The following is an 18,336-nucleotide window of genomic DNA, read 5'->3' on the forward strand; positions in this document are numbered from 1 at the left end:
GATGATGATCTTATATTCAAACTTAATTATTAGTTTCATCTTTGATTAATATATAGTTTCATGAATCCGCTTAAAATATAAATTTAACAGTGAATCAGAATTATAAATTTTGTACAGAAGTACACGATATGTCACATATGCAAACATGAAATCCAAGTAAAAATAAAACTTGATTATTATTTACTATTTAGTGAAGTAATTCACAAAGTTAAATATTACCTTCACTTAACCTTTTTTAATAGCTAAACATCTTAGTGTTATCCACATCAGTAAATATAACAGTGGACTAATTTTCACATAATTGTGATATAGGGAAAAATATACTATTAACTTAACATGCAATAGAGAACAGCAATATTTTTATTTATGGAACTAGCATTTGAAATACCCATTATAGAAATGGATTTATTATTACATTAACATATTTATTTGTTTAACCAAAAGGCCTTTGATTGTAGCAATCAAGATTGTCTCCAGGACTAACTCCCAAAATGCTACAATACCTTCTATAAAACCCAATTCTGTCCTCCACCCTATTATCCCGACCACGCCCGCATTCTAAACCACCATTGATGATGTTCGTGATCACACCGAAACCCGAGACACGACCAGCTGACCTGTCAGCGGCTGATGGTGTCCACCTTCTAGTGATAACGTCATGGCTTGATGGTTTGTTACCTTGTGGAGTCATCCAGTACCATATTGCTGACTGAAAAGATAAGGTTGGATCGGTGGCTAAAAGATCGGGATTGTTGATCAAGTCCCTTCCAATTGATCTCCCAAACAGCCCATAGTTGTAGTTGCTGTCAAATATTTGGATTTGTTATAGTTAGTAAGAAAACATATAACCTAAAGGTTATATATATAACATCTGAAATTATTTGGATTAGTTATGATAGAATATATATATATTCAAGCTAGCTAGTCAAAGGTTGCAAAAGTATACTTAATTAAATTTCTGAATTTTGCTTCCACTTTGTTCTCATAGATCCCTTTATTTATGGTTTTATTAATTTAAAAACTTTCTTTCTAACTAACTAATCATTTTTTATAACAATAAAGTATCAATATAATTTCAGAAAATCACTTGTGGGAAATTGCAAAAAAAAAAGTCTTAAAATGTGGACATCTTTTTTTCTATATCTAGAGTTGTAAACATGACAAAAATGCTAAATATACTCAAAAATCAACTATATATAGATTGTTAAATTATAAACACTTCTACAGTTTTTTTATATATAGTTTTTATAAGTAACGACAAAAGCTTTCAAATTTATAAGGGGTAGTTAGTTCTTTTAAAACTTTCTATCGTCTTTCTGTTGCTATCAGCAGATTACTTTAGTGACCTTTAAGTTTTTAATATTTGAACTTTTAGTTATAATATGTGAAAGCAATTTTTGTAACACAGAAAAAAAAAGTAAATTGGCATCTAACCCATGCTAGAAATTCAGTGTTTTAGCTAGAGAACTATATATCACAAACTAGGTTGGGACGCAATCCGAAGTACGACATAAAAATATTTAAGTTTAAGGTTATCATATTTAATAAACACGTTTGCTACCTTTAGATAAATAGGTGAAACGAGGTGTGTTTAGGTTACAACGACGTTGTGAGTGTATTTGGGTTTGGGTTGTTATTTTGACACAAATAATATATGAGTCGTGTGTTTCAGTTAAACCCGCCAACCGACACGAATATTCCTGTTACAAAGAAAATCTTTGTGAAGACGGAAAGAAAGAACTTACTGAGATAGTTGTATAGGTCCTCTACCGAAGTAGCTTTTGGGACATGGCCATTTAGGGGAGTCACAGTACCTACTGGGCCTATTGGCCTGGTTTTGTTCTCTAACAAAACAATATCCCCATGCATATGGGCCATCTGGTGCACTTGACCATCCACCTACACATCATCAACTCAACCATGAACACATCCTTTCAACAAAACAAAAACAATAAATTAAAACGAATAAAATAAAACCTGTTGTTTCATGGGAGGTTTGAGCAAAGAAAGCCGCGAGCTCTCTTCTCCGGTCTTGAGCGCTTCCAGTGGTACCGAACCCGTTATAAGATCTCGCAGCGTTAATGAAAGCATTGTAAGTGTAAAATCCAGGGGCTTTGCATCTGGGGTCGTTTCGGTACTTGAGCATTTGGTTAAACACTGATGAAGTAATGATGGCGCCAACAGTATTACTACCACCTCCACCACCGCCACCACCACCGGCGCCACTGCACTGATACTGGCAGTTATTTGACGGCAAGCAGTGAGCTGGAGTGTTTCCACAATAACCGTATTGACTACAGCAGTTACCGTTGGGACATGGTGAGTTACCGCCCTGTCTCCCGCAGTTTTGAGCGGAAACAGATGCCAACAGAAACACAAACGTTAGAGGGAGAAATCTAATCATGGTTTGTTGTTTGATATGATATTATTGTTGTGTGAAACTTGGTGTATTTATAGGCATCATGAAGGACTTAATTTATAAGAATTGTATGTATACGTGTTGCCTTCGTAAGACAAGGGATACTGACTATCCGTATAAACCAATCTGTTCACAAAATATCACGTGAAATGCAATTTTTATAGAATTAAAATTAAAATGTTGATTTTGGTTTAAAAAAAAAGAAAAAGAAAAAACAACTGGAATTGAATAACATTATATATAACTCTAATTTTCAACATTTCTAAGCATTGGGTGTTGTACCCTATGCTTTAGTTATTTACCATGCATCATAATGTTGTAAGCTATGTTTAATGAATGGTATGAGCTTTCTGTGGTTGTATGTACAAACTACAAATCATGTGGTCACGTGTTTCTTCTGCGTTTGTATACTTTTCATCATCAAAACATTGCTGGACATCCGCTTATTCCCGCCCGCCCACACCTCCGGTTCTACTCGAAAACCCTGAAATTGGATCAAACTGTTAATCGCCATGAAAGGCGACCGTCTATCTCTTATGATTGTGAGATTTTATCTGCATGCCCTCAGTCTTCATTTAAGTTTTTGATTTTTGGGCTTTTTTGGGTCTCTTCGCATCCTAAGATCACGACATCAGCTCTAGATCGATAATGTCTTATGAATTTAGGGGTTAGGGTTTGTTTTAGGGGATAAATGATGGATAGATTCTATGAGTAATTCTTTATATTTCTACTCCTAAGGCATCTTAAATCTCTGCTTTGGCTAATGAAACCATCAACAGGATGGTTGAATCAAGAAGCGAGCAACAACAATAATCATCATGTAAGTGAATAATCGATTGAATCTGATTTGTTGTTGATTGTTTGCTTGAATTTACTTTGAGTTAAGTTTCCTGTCGTGCGATTATCAGTTTTGACTTTACAGAAGTCTTTGAGTCTTCTATTAGTGCATTCTTGAATTTCTAGCAATTATGTTTGTGTGTAACGTTGTTAGGTTTGATCCTAACTTGATTGGCATCATCATGAATACCATTGTTGAATCTATGTAAAATACCATTGTAAAATCTATGTAAAGAGGTGGCTTTTAAAGGCCAGTTCTTAGGTTGTAGGCTATGTTGGCTCGATGATGAGAGTATTCTTATTGAGAGCTATGGTTGTTTTAACACAACGATTGTCACACCCTGGCTTTGCGGAAGCGTGGTTAATTTGGTGTGACTTCTTAATACCATAGCTTAATCATAACAAGCTATATGAATTAAAAATATGCAAGATCATCCATTGATAATAAAAATATTAAACATTGTCTTAACGGGTTAACACCCAACAACCATAACTTTGTCTAAACATTACAAATGCAAACTTAAAGTAAACATGGTTCAGGGACTGTGACTTGTCCAGGAAAGAGTCACAAGTCTCGAACCCTGGATGACCTCGGGCCTAATGCAGCGGAAAACAAGCCATACCGCGCCAGATCGTTAGTTTCCTGAAATACATGTAAGTTGAAAAATCAACAATAATGTTGAGCGAGTTCATGCGAAAGTGAGTATATAAAGCTTTATCTTTATCAAAAACCTGGTATGTAGCAAATAAGGAAAAAGAGATCACCAATGGTTTGCAAGGCCATTGATATGTGTGAAGTGCAAGTAGGAAGACTCAAACCTAGCGGATTTATGCGTCGGGCACTAAGTCACCCCGAGGTCCGTTCAGCTGGACCTGGGGCTGGGCTCGCTACACCCAGATAGATCTACCGCTCCTGTCCCTCGGTCCTACTATGAGGATTAATGGCCTCAAGTTTCCGCCTACCCACTCACATGATCTAAGTAACAAACCTCCTTACGCTAATCATACCATGTATAAACATATTCATAATCATTGTAACATGTATTTCACCCCCGCAGTTTAGAAAACTGAAAACAGTTAAGAGAAAAGGGGGACATGAACTCACAGTCAGTGCGTCGCTAAATCAAGCACTCCAAAAGTCCGAAAGCTGTGCAACGACCTACATGTGCTAATTCTATTAGACGGATGGCCGTGCTTTAGCTTCATAGTTTAATTTTCGGGAAACAGTTAGACAACTGTTCCTTGTACATAATTGGTAGTTAATCTCCTTCCCAAGGGTGGGGGAATTAATACATGTGCGTTTATGATATTAAGTTTCACTTAATATATTTTATTTCTCATTCCAAAATATAATTATTTTTCTCAAAAATAATATATTTTCTCTTCGTATAATACTTTCCAAAATAATACGTTGACAATATCCGCATTTATGAATATTTCCGTATAAAGCGTAAGTTACGTTTTGGCGATTTAGTGGTAATAATATTTACCGTTGTAACTTATATGTTTGTCGTGTAGGCGTTGGTATTATTTTGGGTTCGTTACAGTTTGTAAATATTATTTTTACTCTAAAAATAATATTTATATATTTTCACAAAATAATCATAAACAGTGTGGTGAAAAATATATTTATCGAATAAATATTTATCACGTTTAGTTTTTGTGAAAATCCCACCTCCGATTATTTAATAAATAAAGTCATGGCGAAATGTATTTTGAAAACATCTCCAAATAGTTTAACACTTGCAAATAATTCTAAGTGCTAGATTTTAGAAAAATTTCGCCAGAGTTTCCCCTGTAACTGGAGGTGGCCACGCTTTCAAGCGTATCATTTTCTTTTACAAAATCACTTCAACAATTTCTTTAATCAACCAATCAAGTTCCGATACTTCAAACCAGTTTTAACACATCGATCTTGTAGACTAGTATGTAAAGTCGCGTTGTTACATGAACTTGTAATTTTTCCGAAAGTCGTAATGTAGATCACCTTATATTTAGTGGATCTATGTATAAAATAGTTTAGTCTTGTAAAAACCTCGTGTTTGGAACAAATCATCCTTTACAACTTCCCGACAACTTTTATAAAAATTGTTATTTTGTCGGATCTTTCGTTTCACAAGTGTTTATACACTTGTAGTTTGTAAAAATCATATTTGTTAACATGTCATCCAACTTTTATAAAACATGATTTTCTCGACACTTGGTTCTACGAATATACCACTTGTACATACGTAGATCGGCTCGTTTTAAATACTATTTTACAAGTCAAAATACTTTTACACAAGTTCATGTTTCTCATGTGGTGGAGTTTCACCTTTTAACCCTTGTACCGATAGAAACAAGCGTATGTCAAGATTCGTGATCTTAACAAAGTCGGGTTAAACGATGATAAGAGCCACCACATCGTAGATCGGGCCTCAATAACCAACATATTCGAATACTACGACTTTTACACGCGTTATAAGCTTTTAACCAACAATATTCGAGTTTTAGTAGCCTTTAAAGATTCAAAACGCATGATTCCGACTTTTAACCGTTAAAAATCATATTAACCACTTTAGATACGATCAAGAGCGAGTTTTAAACGTTATACCTCTAGCTCGGGGCTAGGGAAGATCTTTGGCGAAAATGGCGTGGATAAAAGCAAATGGGTGAGGTCCTTCAACTTCCGCTTGCTTCAAGCTTCCTTATACGTGACCCGAACACCTTGTATAAGTTTGGAATGGCTAGACAAGAACTCGAAAATGGTGGTGGACAAGTGTGGGTGTTCGGCCGAGAATGGAGCAAGAGGGAGAGAGAGTTGTTTGGTGATTGTGATGGATGATAATCTCTAATGTGTGTGAGTGGGGTATTTATAGAAAGATTAGGGTGCCATAAACCCTTGGTTACTAGTTCTCTAGATATCCACGAAATCAAATAAAATAATTAAAAAGAGTACTAGCTAGTTACATGGTGACCAAACCGGCCCAGGGGGGGTCACTTGGTTCGATTTCAATGGTTTAGTTAGGATTTAGTTACGTTAAGTCGGTTAACTTTAGGGATTAACCCCGTTAGTTGCAAGATGCGTTATAAAGCGGGTGTTAGGGTAATCAGGGACCCTAACTGGCTCAGAAAAAGACTAATAATATTTCTGGCAATATTTTTATGTTCCGGGTATAGTCCGGTTGTTCGGTTGGATAGTAATCCGTTAAAGTGCTTAAGTAATCCTTCAAGCGTCGTAAATAATATTTTTAGCGACACAATTTATTCTGCAAAGTGTCAGGAATATTTCCCCATGTTTTGGCACTTTATTAATTAGCTAGAAGCTAGTATGTTGATAAAAGTGCTGTGTTTCGTGCTTAGAGTACGTTTTAGGCACATCCAATCTCTGTATCTTATTCCTAGAGACGCAGTTTAACAACCCTTGTATCCCTACACACACTATGGGTGTAGTAAAATATTTCTGGCTCATTCAGGCCTTTAGAGGCAGTGTTTGCCTGATGCTGGCTATATCAGCATGTTCAATAGGTTATCCGTCCAAATGCTACTGTGCTTTTGTGCATCATGTTTGTCACTAGAGTTCAGTAAGTAAATAATGTAGTGACGGAAAAATCAAAGTATGATGCAGATATGTACAAGTATCAACAATCAGGTAGCAGTTTATCAGAAATCTCAGTTAAGCACAGTAATTAGGCAACAATTAATAGTTAATTAAGTCGTACGGATACCTGGTTTTGTGAGGGTTGTCACATTCTCCCCCCGTTAAATAAATTTCGTCCCGAAATTTTAAATTCTGCTTGTAGAAGCAGGGTTCTCAGGAAATAAGTGGGGGTATTTCTCCTTCATTCGGTCTTCACGCTCCCAGGTGAACTCAGGACCATGTCTAGCATTCCAGCGAACCTTGACGAGCTTGACACTGCTCCGGCGGGTCTTGTTCACTTTCCAATCCGTGACCTCGACAGGTTCTTCAACGAAATGGAGTGTGTCATCAATATGAATTTCGTCGGTAGGAATGGCAACGTTAACTTGAGTTGGACTTCTCTTCAGATTAGATACATGAAATGTATCGTGAACATTATTCAGTTCGGCAGGTAGATCCAACTTGTATGCTACGGTCCCAATTCTTTCCAAAACCTTGAAAGGACCAATGTAGCACGGATTCAACTTCCCACGCTTCCCAAAGCGTGCCACACCCTTCCAGGGTGATACCTTCAACAAAACCATATCCCCAACCTCAAACTCTTGAGGTTTCCTTTTCAGATCTGCGTAGGTCTTCTGACGGTCACGAGCCGCACTAATGCGATCTCGGATTTGCGCGATCTTATCTGTAGTTTCCTGAACTACATCGGGACCTACCAATTGTCTATCACCCGCGTCAGACCAACAGAACGGCGACCTGCACTTGCGCCCATATAACGCTTCGAATGGCGCGGCACCAATACTGGTGTGGTAGTTGTTGTTGTATGAAAATTCAACCAGGGGTAAATGCTTATCCCAGCTACCGCCTAAATCCATAACACATGCTCTCAGCATGTCCTCCAATGTCTGAATCGTCCGCTCGCTTTGACCGTCGGTCTGCGGGTGAAAAGCTGTGCTCATATTCAGCTTTGAGCCAAAAGCTTCCTGGAAGGATTGCCATATCCTCGATACGAACCTCCCGTCTCTATCAGAAATAATCGAGAGAGGTACTCCATGGCGTGCAACAATCTCTCTCATGTAGATTTCAGCCAATTTGCTTGTATTATCCTTCTCGCGGATAGGTAAGAAGTGTGCTGACTTCGTTAAGCGATCCACTATCACCCAGATAGTGTCATGGCCTTTTGGCGTTCTTGGCAACTTCGTAATAAAATCCATGGAGATTTCTTCCCACTTCCACTGGGGAATTTTTGGTTGTTGCAGAAGTCCCGAAGGCTTCTGGTATTCCGCCTTAACTTTGGCGCAAGTTAAACATTTGCTCACGTAAATAGCAACATCGCCTTTCATCCTAGGCCACCAGTAATAATCTTTAAGATCCTGGTACATCTTATCCGCTCCAGGGTGGATAGAGTACCGCGACTTGTGAGCTTCATCAAAGATAACCTCTCTTAAACCACCAAACAGAGGAACCCAAACCCTTTTCTCAAAACACAACGTTCCTTCCCTGTTTGGCACCAAAATCTTCTCCATCCCACGGAGATATTCTTCCTCAAGGTTTCCCTCCTTGAGAGCTTCCTTCTGTGCTGCACGAACGCGCGAGGAAAGGTCGGTTTGAATTATCATTTCCATAGCCCTAACCCTTATGGGCTTGATTCTCTCTTTACGACTTAGGGCATCAGCGACCACATTCGCCTTCCCTGGATGATACTTGATCTCGCAGTCGTAATCGTTCAACAACTCGACCCATCGCCTTTGCCTCATATTCAACTCCTTCTGATTGAATATATGCTGGAGGCTCTTGTGATCTGTGAAGATTGTGCACTTTGTACCGTAAAGGTAGTGTCTCCAGATCTTCAAGGCAAAAACCACTGCGCCTAGCTCCAGATCATGAGTGGTATAGTTCTTTTCGTGCACTTTCAGTTGGCGTGATGCGTAGGCGATAACCTTTTGACGTTGCATCAACACACAACCCAATCCTTGACTGATGTGTGTAAAATGCAACATATAAATCACATCAATTAAGGCATAAAACTAACCCTTTTTAAGTACTAATGTTGGAAAAAGAGTGTTTTTGTCTTCCTTTTGTATTTTCAGGATGAAATGAGCTCAAAATCACAAAAGAAGCAAAAAGACAACTAATTCTACCATAAATACAAGAAAAGGAACAAAAGTGGACTGCCCGGACCCTCAACGGCACCTCCCAAGGCAAAGGAGAAGAAACAGAATCTGAACACGCCCCGTGTCCAGCGAACACGGGGGCGTGCCCAGGAAGCAGCAGAAAAGACAAACCAGTAGAAGCTTCCATTGCCCACCACGGGGCCGTGTCCAGCGAGCACGGGGGCGTGGTGAAAGTACAGCAGGCGCATTAATTGTAATTCGCAATTACAATTAATGAAGTGAGAGAATGTCAGACGGGCACGGGGCCGTGTCCAGCGGACACGGGGCCGTGTCCAGCCTTCTGTTCAGCCTATAAATAGAGGAGCTTGGCTTCATTCTCTCTCATCCCTTGGCACACCACCTCTCTCACACCTCATCCACCACCCACCACCACCATAACACCATCATCCACCACCATCATCCATTGTCCATCGTAGAGTGTGTGAGTCGTCTCGGGATCCAAGATTGATCGTAAGAGTTCTTGACAATCAAGGCCATGTTTGCCTAAGTCTCTTACATCACTTGATGAAGACAAGTGTTTAGTATAATACTTTTTATTTTTAATCTTTTGCACTTTTTATTTGGTTTTGTATTAATGACTTTAACAACTAGTTACTTATGTTGAAGGTGATCTTTCCTTATCGTTTGTCCGTGGTGTCTTGGCATTATTTTACTGTCTATATAAAATAAAAGATTTTCACCATTCATATCTCCACGGTCTATATGGAGGTATGTTGGCTACCTGGTCGGGGGTTAAGGGAACGGTTTGGTAGAGGTCTTGCCCTTGTTCAGCGTTTAGAGGTCCTGCTTGGGACCTGGGTCAAATTTAGTAGGATCTCCTTCAATGCCCATAGGTATTGGATGGCGGGGATCCAAACTCTTTGACCCCCTCATAAGTTAACTACTATTAATACTATAACCCGGCTATTTAGGACTGTATCCCTGCTGACTCAGACTACTTAGCCGAGGGTAACGTCACCGCCAAAAGCGGGGCCTACCACAATTTGCATTAATAACTTAATTCATTATCTTTCAATAATCCGACCCTTTAGGATTGTATCCTTGCTGACTCAAACTACTGGGTTGAGGGTAACGTCGCCTTCAAAAGAGGGGCCTACTACAATAACTAAGATAATCTCTTAAACAAGTGCAAAAGTGCGAAAATAATCAAAGGTTATACTAATACACGTGTCGGATCCAAGTGATTCATCTTGTCTATCTGTTTTTATTTTATTTTTATTTTCAGCATTTAGTTAGTTTTTATTTTTCTTAGTTTAAAACATTTTTCTCACTTTTTGATTTGATTAGACGTTGAGGATAAACCGGTATTAAAAGCTCTTGTGTCCTTGGACGACCTCGGTATCTTACCAACACTATACTACGTCCACGATGGGTGCACTTGCCCATATGTGTGTTTAGTGTTAGTAAATATCGTGTTTTATAAATTTAAAACTTGGCTAAAAGTGTAAAAAGGGGCTTAAATATACATCAAGAATATATTACACTACACACGCATCAAGTTTTTGGCGCCGCTGCCGGGGACACAAGGATTTTAAGAAAGTTAGAAATCAACGGCCTAATCATATTTTTATTTTTCTTTAATTTTTTTAGGATTTTTCTTAGATTTTTAGCTTCTGCAGAGCTCAACACGGGGCCGTGCCCGCTGAACACGCCCCGTGCTCAATCATTGGAACTGGCAATCCTGTTTTAAGTCAGACAGTAGGCTGAACACGGGGCCGTGTCTACTCAACACGCCCCCGTGCCCAAGATTCAGTTGCTGAAAACAGAACCGTTAGATCCCGGCGGTTGGTAATTTCTGACACAAACATGAGTGATAGTAATTCTTTTTACTTTCGGCACTCTTATGGTTTGTGGTGTCGAATATGTGGAGGCGAACATGAGGAATTAAAATGTTTTTTCCTCACTTATAGGCCCCACTATATAGACCCACCGATTCCTTGTAACCTTAAGAGGGGCGAAAGTAAAAATAAGCACTATTTCTCCCTCGAATGCGCCCAGCCAGATATTCTAGGAGAAATGCTCCTTGACGAGCTATTTCAACTAGAAGAACTACTTCTCAATTGGTCAAAAGAACTCAGGAAGGATTTTTTAGATCCATCCCAAGATGATGACCATGAGGAAATGTTGGAACCGCATTCCGACAACCTCGTTGCTCCCGAAAATACCTTCTTACCTAGAAAAGACGCGGACGATAGTCGTCCCTGTGCCGATTGTGCCGTGAAGGACTCCCCATCGACTTCGTTCGATGCATACATAGACCTGAGCGATTCGGCATACACCTTCTTTAACAAGAGCCCGGAAAAGGGTTGGACTTGTCCACCTAGAATGAAAATAGGAATTACCCTCACCGACAACCTCTTGCGTTCTCGCCTTAGTATAGGACAATTAAGGTATCTTAGGCACTTTGGGGTTGTTCCAACAAGTCAAGAGCCACCCGATATAGATTAGCTCCTTAGTAAAGACAAAACTCCATAAAACAGCCTGCCGACACGGGGCCGTGCCCGGTCAACACGCCCCCGTGCTCACTCAGAAGATTCTCTGCTGATTCTGTCAGAATACGGACAAAATGTGTCAGGATTTTTTCTGCACACGGGGCCGTGTCCAGCGGACACGGGGCCGTGTCCAGTGTGCTGTCGTTTTCTTTAAATGCAGCCTGAATCCTGCTCATTTTTTACCACTTCACCAAGCAGAGATTCCAGGGATCTTCACATATACCATCCTAGGTAAGTGCTAAAAGAAGGTTCCTAAGGACCCTCTTGTCTTTTCCACTTTTGTTCATTTCTCCTTCTTCCAAAAATTTTTCAAACCTTACCTCCATGGAAGCTTGGAAACCCATGATTCCAACCTTCTATGAAAAGTTTGTAGGAACTTTTTCTACGGATTCTTGTCTAAAGTTAGTTCTATAACTTTGTTTTAAATTATCTGAGCTTAAAACACAATAAAAGTGTATTAAAATAATTTAAAAACCTGGAATCGATAGACAAAAAAGTCCTGATGACAGCTGAACACGGGCCGTGCTCACTAAGCACGGGGCCGTGTTCGAGGTACTGTTTTGCAAAAGTTTAGTTATCTTCGGTTTATTTCGCAGAAAATGGCCAGCAGAAACAGCGGAACATCTTCAAGAAATAACCGAAATGGAAGGAGATCGTCCACGGCGGAGGATTCCCTAGTAAACTACGTTTACGCTTTGAGGGAAGCCATAGACGAAATGACGGGGGTAGAGGACGCATTGGTGGACCGTATTAATCATCTGACGGTAGGTTTGGAGGGCTGCCTGCGAGAAGTAAACCTCCTGCACCAAAGGTTAAACCTTCTCGCTTCCCCGCCTTTGGTTCCAGTGATAACCCAAAGGGCGTGGAATGTAGTACCCGAGGTCATCATTCCAGCCGAATGGCACGCCATGCACCAAGTACCTCAACCAAGGGTGGTGCAAGGAGTCCCGGTGAGCGTTCCTCCTCGAGACACGGAAGAGAATGAAGCTACCTTCTACCTCCCAAGGGAGATAGAAGAATGGCTTTGAGTAACAACCGAGGAGTCATCGGCTAGGAAGAGTTACTACATCGGGAAGCTATTCCCGAAATTTTCCTAAATAAGTAGAACCCTTATGATAACCTTATGTATCCCTTAGTTATTTAGCTAACTTAATGTAATGTCTCTCTATTAGCAATGTTATGATGGTTTTTAAGATTGATGGTTGTTTTGAGAATAAAACACACTCATGGTGGTAATGGATGAAAAAGGGAACGAGAAAAATGGAACCATGCACGAAGAACAGAGCAACCCGACAAAAATCTCCATCACAGAAGGCTCAACACGGGCCGTGCTCTGTCACACCCCGAAAAATCAGAGCTGGCGTGACCGGACTGGTAACTTCATTGCACAGCGGAAGCAAATAAGCTAAGACTTCTAAACAGTGAACGCCCGCTAAGTACTCGAAATCCCGTGGGTTCTCCTATTCCAACCGTTCCATAGTTTTGAAAAATGAAACCTGAGAAAGAACATGCGAAAAGTCAACATAAAGTTGAGCGAGTTCATAGTTTGTTTTGAAAAAGATTTAAAACAAATCTTTTTGATAACCGGTTTAAAAGTTGTTGAGAAAGCATAGTAAAATCATTTTCTCGGCATGATATATGAAAGTTGTGAGTCTAGCCCACGAGAGTCTTTGTAAGCAGGACCAACTCGTCCTCTTACTTGTACACAAGTTGAAAACATTATCAAAGTTTGTAAATACATGTATTATGAGTTTGCGTCAAATGAATATCAAAAACATTTGAAGGTTATAGTGTTGTAAGTTGGTATGAAAAGCGTCTATGAACATGTTGATCATTAATGTTTCGCGAGGACATTAATATATGCGACGACATAGGAGGTACTCAACCCGCGTAGGCAATTTTTAGTGTCGAATCACCTCGACTGGGACACAACAGCACTCTAAGTGGTCACCCATGGACCGTGAGTGGGGCTCGCCCGTACCCATTAGATCTAACCTTTGTTCCTTGGTCCTCAAAAGGATTAATGGCACCTCAGTTACAGCCTATGCTCACATGATCTAAGAGTTCATTCCATAACTTAATCATACCTAAGTTTGACATGTATTTCCCCCTGAAAGTTGTAAACCGAAACGTTGAAAGAAAAGGGGGACATGATCTCACTGAGTTGTCTCGTTTTTCGTACGCAGGCCAACCCAGTCCCGTTGTTGTAACTAGGACATTCTCGTCACTAGTCATGAAAATAATGCACGTTTGCGAAAATACGCGTTTGTTTTGTAAAACCGGTACGTTTAGTATAAACGTTTCGTAAACCTTTCGAGTTTGTTGAAATTCATTTGTAACATGATTTATAAATAGGTGTTTATAAATAGTGTTTGCTTTTGCAAAAACTTGCATGTCTTTCCACCCCCGAAAACATTTATAAAAATGTAAAACCGTAAAAAGTGGGGGTTATGAACTCACCTTGACATTCCTGTGCAAAGCTAGCTTAACGTGATTCCGTGATGTCATTCCAAGAATGTGGACTCGCTAGCGTGTAACTAAAGCATTCCTAATCAAGGAATAATTTGTAAGCCACCAATTAAACGTAGCTAAAGTAGGCGTCCGAGCTCTACCGAGTCGTTAATGAAACGATCTACTGAAGATGTTATTATTTGGTTTAAAATAACCAAACTATTGTTCGTTGATCCCGTGTAATATCGGGATAAAACTAAGTCTCGAAAACGACTTAGTATTCCGAATGGTTTATGATATATATATTTTTATATAGATATAAATATCTTTTACGTAGTCGTGCTAGTCGTAGTGAATTAGAAGACGTAGGTGAATAATTGTACGACTCTTCGTAGCTTTCGTAGAACGTAATGGAATAAATATAAATATTATATTTATCTTATAAAAATACACTACGTAACGACGTTTGAAATAAATATAAATCGTTATATGATGTTTGAATAAATATAGATAATTATGCTTATCTAAATAAGTGTCGGGTTTCGTTAAGTTGTAACTTGCGTGTTGTCGAAATGCTATAATTTCAGTTTATAAGTTATAAAAAAACGTCACTAAAATAAATATACTTTTATATTTATTTTATAAGAAAGCTTGGATTTCGATAAGTGTCGTTAAGATTTAGATACGTTTTATAATACGGGTTTTAACGAAAATCGGGCAGAGCTTCCTCTGTTTTTTTGAAATAACCCCGACAACATAAATGTCGATATTTTGTCCAAATTCAACAATTCAACAAACATTATATAAAAAGTTTACGACAAGTATATCAAAACGTCAAATATGAAACCAACTCACTAAATATAAAACCGTTAGTTAGTCGGGTCGAGCTCGGTTCGCGTAAACTAATAAAATCTAACTAACGTATACTAACTCGCTTTGATTAAATTTGTTACCGGGTCTTCGAGTCGACTGCGTTTGACCTCACGTTGACATGATGTTGACTGGGACCCGAACCAAAAATGTGACTTTAATTTCGAACCGTTCGTGTCGCGAAGCTCTAATTGGAGAAACCTGCCCAAACTAACCACGCCCTGATCCGTTGCGCCTGTTGTTGACCCGAGTCTACTCGGTTTGACCCGAGTCGACCGGGTTTGACCCGCTGACTCGAACCCGCGTCTCGACCCATGACCCGAACTGAAACTAAAACCAAACATCACACCTGAACTGATGAGTTTAAACCCGAATTCAATCCAAACAAACCCGAACTAAATTAGAATCGAATCTGAACGTGAAACTGACCCGAGTCACCTGAATCAATATAACCACCACCACCACTGCCGTCACCGGCTGCCACCGCGTGGCGGTTTTGTTATTCCGTGAACACCACCACTGAAGACATCACCTTTTCCAGCTTCATCATCGGAGCAAAGAAATAATCGAACTTCATATCGATTAAATCTGAACTGATTCAAAGTAAAAGATGAAGGAGATGGGTTTTACCAGTGAGCATGTCGAAAGAAATTAAAGTCGTCGTCAACCTCCACCGCTTGCCCCTTTCTCTCTATCTCTTCGTGTATCGTCGCCGTGTGCCACCAACGAGGGTGGTGGCAGTTGTTTCTGCTTCGAGTGGGGAGCCGGAACAAGTGGGTTAGTCACCGGAGTGACCTGAGTGTTCGCCGGAGAAAATCAACAGGAGGGAGGGAGGGTGTTGTCGGCTGGTAACACCGCCGACAGCCGGCGGTTAACAAGCTCCGATCATCGTCGACCAGGAGCATCACGAGAGAGAGAGGGTATGTGAGAGTGGAGTTAATATCTTTTTTTTTAAAGATGGTGAAGGGAGTTTTAGTAGAGTATGTGTGTGTTTGTCTGTATGTAATTCGAGAGAAAGTGGCAAAGAAAAAGAAGGTTTTGTAAGGATGATGGTGATGAGGTTTTTATTTAGGTGTAGATGATAGATCAGACATAATTTGTCTGTGTGCAATTGTAGGCATAATCAAGAGAAGGGGAATTAGAGGATTAGGGTTTCTTCAACTTGAAGATGAAAGAGAGCAGATTGTGTGCGTGATTTAGTTTTGTGGTTTCGAATGAAGGATAAGGTTGTAGCTACAAATATATACTAGGGTTAGTTTAATGGGCTTTGGGCTTGGGCCCAAGGCCCACAAGCCCAATCCCCGTGTTTAAGTGGCCCGTAATTCCTACGAGACCGTTATCAAAACCCAAGCTCCGCGAAACTTCGTAATTTATAAATTTTAGTTTTAAAAAAAATACGTAAAGTAGTACCGGTAGCCGTTTGTCGTGTTCGTTCACTGATTACTGTAAAAATCGCATGAAATCGCGCCATTGCCATTTTAATCCGTTTTTTGATATGGTTTCGACTACGGATATTAAAATTTAATTACGAAGCTAGTTATATCATAAAATTTCAGTTTTGGAAGTAATACGCATGTTTGATGCTTCTGTTTCGTTGCCGGTGCGTTCCTGCAGTCGCGTTTTTTGTTCGCGTTCGCGCTTTGTGACGTACGAAAGCACAATAAATTCACAAAACTAAACTTATGAGTATAAAATATGCATATAAAATTTGTATTTGTCGGCGTTGTCAATATTTCGCACGTTTTCTATTCGTTATCGATTATCGTTACGCAGTTTCTCCGCAGTTTATCATCCGCGTACTATAAAGTCGATTAGGCGTTCCTATGCATTTACAAAAGCCTAATTGGGTTAACTCGTGCCTTAAACACTATTAGTTATCGTCTTAATCGTTTCTTAACCACGTAATTAGAAGCTGTTAATTACCGGTTGTCACATGCTCAACCAACACGGCCCCGTGCTGAGCCCCTGCAGAAAATCACCCAGTTCAGGTAACTGGACACGGGCCGTGTTCAGCGGACACGCCCCCGTGTCCAGGCTTCTGTTTCAATTCTGTAATTTTTGTTACTGGAACTTGACCACGGGGCCGTGCCCGGTCACCACGGGGCCGTGTCCAGGATGCCAGTAACATAAATCTTTGCTTTTTAACCCACTTTTATACATTCTAATCAACCAAAAACATTATTTTTGGACACATTGAGGACAATGTGTAATTTAAGTGTGGGGGGGATGCTAAAACCTTGAAATTTTGCAAAATCCTAAACACAAGCCTTACACAAAACTCTATTGGAACCGCTAAACACCCCAAATTTTTTCAAAATTTTTTTCATTTTTTTTTATTTACTTGTCTTAGTTTAAGTTGGGAATAACAAGTTCTAAAAAGGTTATATTTTTACAAGTTTACAACCGATAGCGTCGTGATAAAAAAAGAACCAACATAAGAAAATTATGAAACGGTATAACAAGTCTAGTTAAAAATTCGATTATATATGCTTGGTCACATTAAAAACCCATTCCCACAAAAGTGAGTTTTGAGCCTTTATTGAGCACAAAAATACACATATTTAGATTAAATGCTCATTTTTCGTTTCTTGTGTGAATAGCCGCTCGGTCCTTACAAATCTAGAACTTGCCACGACGATACATTCCCGGTACTTACCAACTTAAACCCAAGTAAGTAAATGATGGAGGCATTAGGACTAACCATTTTTCTTTCAAAACCATTATTTTTCATTTTTTTTTTTACCTACCCAAAATCCCCCTAGATAGCCCCTTTGAGCCTAAACCTTTCATTTCATTACCCCAAAACCCTTTTTACCCACCAAAAACCTCTTTATTTTTAGTAACAAGTTCGTTTTTCGTAAACTCACCTTTTTATGTGACGATAAAAAAAAATAAAAAAAAATAATATGATGATGATGAAGTCAAAAACAAACAAAAGCTATAAAAGCTTGTTTGGAGAAATACTTCAAAATAAAAAGTCACTAAAAACAAGGTACTTCACGAAAACCGACGCTTGTTACGATTTTCGCCCTTTTTACTAACCACTAACCAACCACCCACCTTTAAACCCAAGCCTTCACCCCAAAAGTCCTCTTGATATTTACAAAGGTAAAAAGTTAAAAAGGAGGAGGATTGATTGCTTGGCAAGCCTATGGAAGACGTGAGTTCCGTGCCGCTCTCGAGTGATTCACTAAAATATACACCTTCGGCCGAGTGTTGAGTGATCTCCCGTGAGGTATGTGAACTTGTATATAAATGGAATTTTAATAAGGCATGCTATGCCCAAATAAGTAATTCATCTTATGAAACGTTCAAAATAAATCATAACGAATAGGATTGTAAATAAATAAAAATAAAACCTATAAAAACCTTGAATTCCCGACACTCTAGGACAAGCTAAAAAACTTCTCTTCTACCTATTCCATTTGGGAGTGTAAGCCACATTTAAAGAGTTTTGCTTGAGGACAAGCAAAA

At 39.3% G+C, this 18,336-nt stretch overlaps 1 protein-coding gene across 6 annotated transcripts; it reads right to left on the reverse strand.

The window, feature by feature from the left end:
* Positions 1–337: 337 nt before the first annotated feature.
* On the reverse strand, positions 338–16,345 carry LOC110880248 (endochitinase). Of its 6 annotated transcripts, none has more exons than XM_035978048.1 (7): positions 15,493–16,345; positions 15,292–15,403; positions 14,946–15,186; positions 14,002–14,089; positions 1,978–2,332; positions 1,746–1,899; positions 338–803 (listed from the first exon to the last, which is right to left on the reverse strand). In XM_035978048.1, exons 4-7 carry the CDS (start codon positions 14,047–14,049, stop codon positions 434–436), a joined length of 927 nt encoding a protein of 308 aa, XP_035833941.1. In that variant the 5' UTR covers positions 14,050–14,089; positions 14,946–15,186; positions 15,292–15,403; positions 15,493–16,345; the 3' UTR covers positions 338–433. The 6 variants fall into 6 exon arrangements, 3 of the variants coding, with proteins under 3 accessions (XP_035833941.1, XP_035833940.1, XP_021984527.1); XM_035978047.1 differs by having other exon boundaries at positions 14,946–15,192; positions 15,493–16,344; XR_004868293.1 differs by lacking the exons at positions 338–803; positions 1,746–1,899; positions 1,978–2,332 and having other exon boundaries at positions 14,007–14,089; positions 14,924–15,192; positions 15,493–16,088.
* Positions 16,346–18,336: the final 1,991 nt, after the last annotated feature.

This window comes from Helianthus annuus, chromosome 9 (genome assembly GCF_002127325.2).
Source record: "Helianthus annuus cultivar XRQ/B chromosome 9, HanXRQr2.0-SUNRISE, whole genome shotgun sequence".
In the NCBI taxonomy this organism is placed as follows: domain Eukaryota; kingdom Viridiplantae; phylum Streptophyta; class Magnoliopsida; order Asterales; family Asteraceae; genus Helianthus; species Helianthus annuus.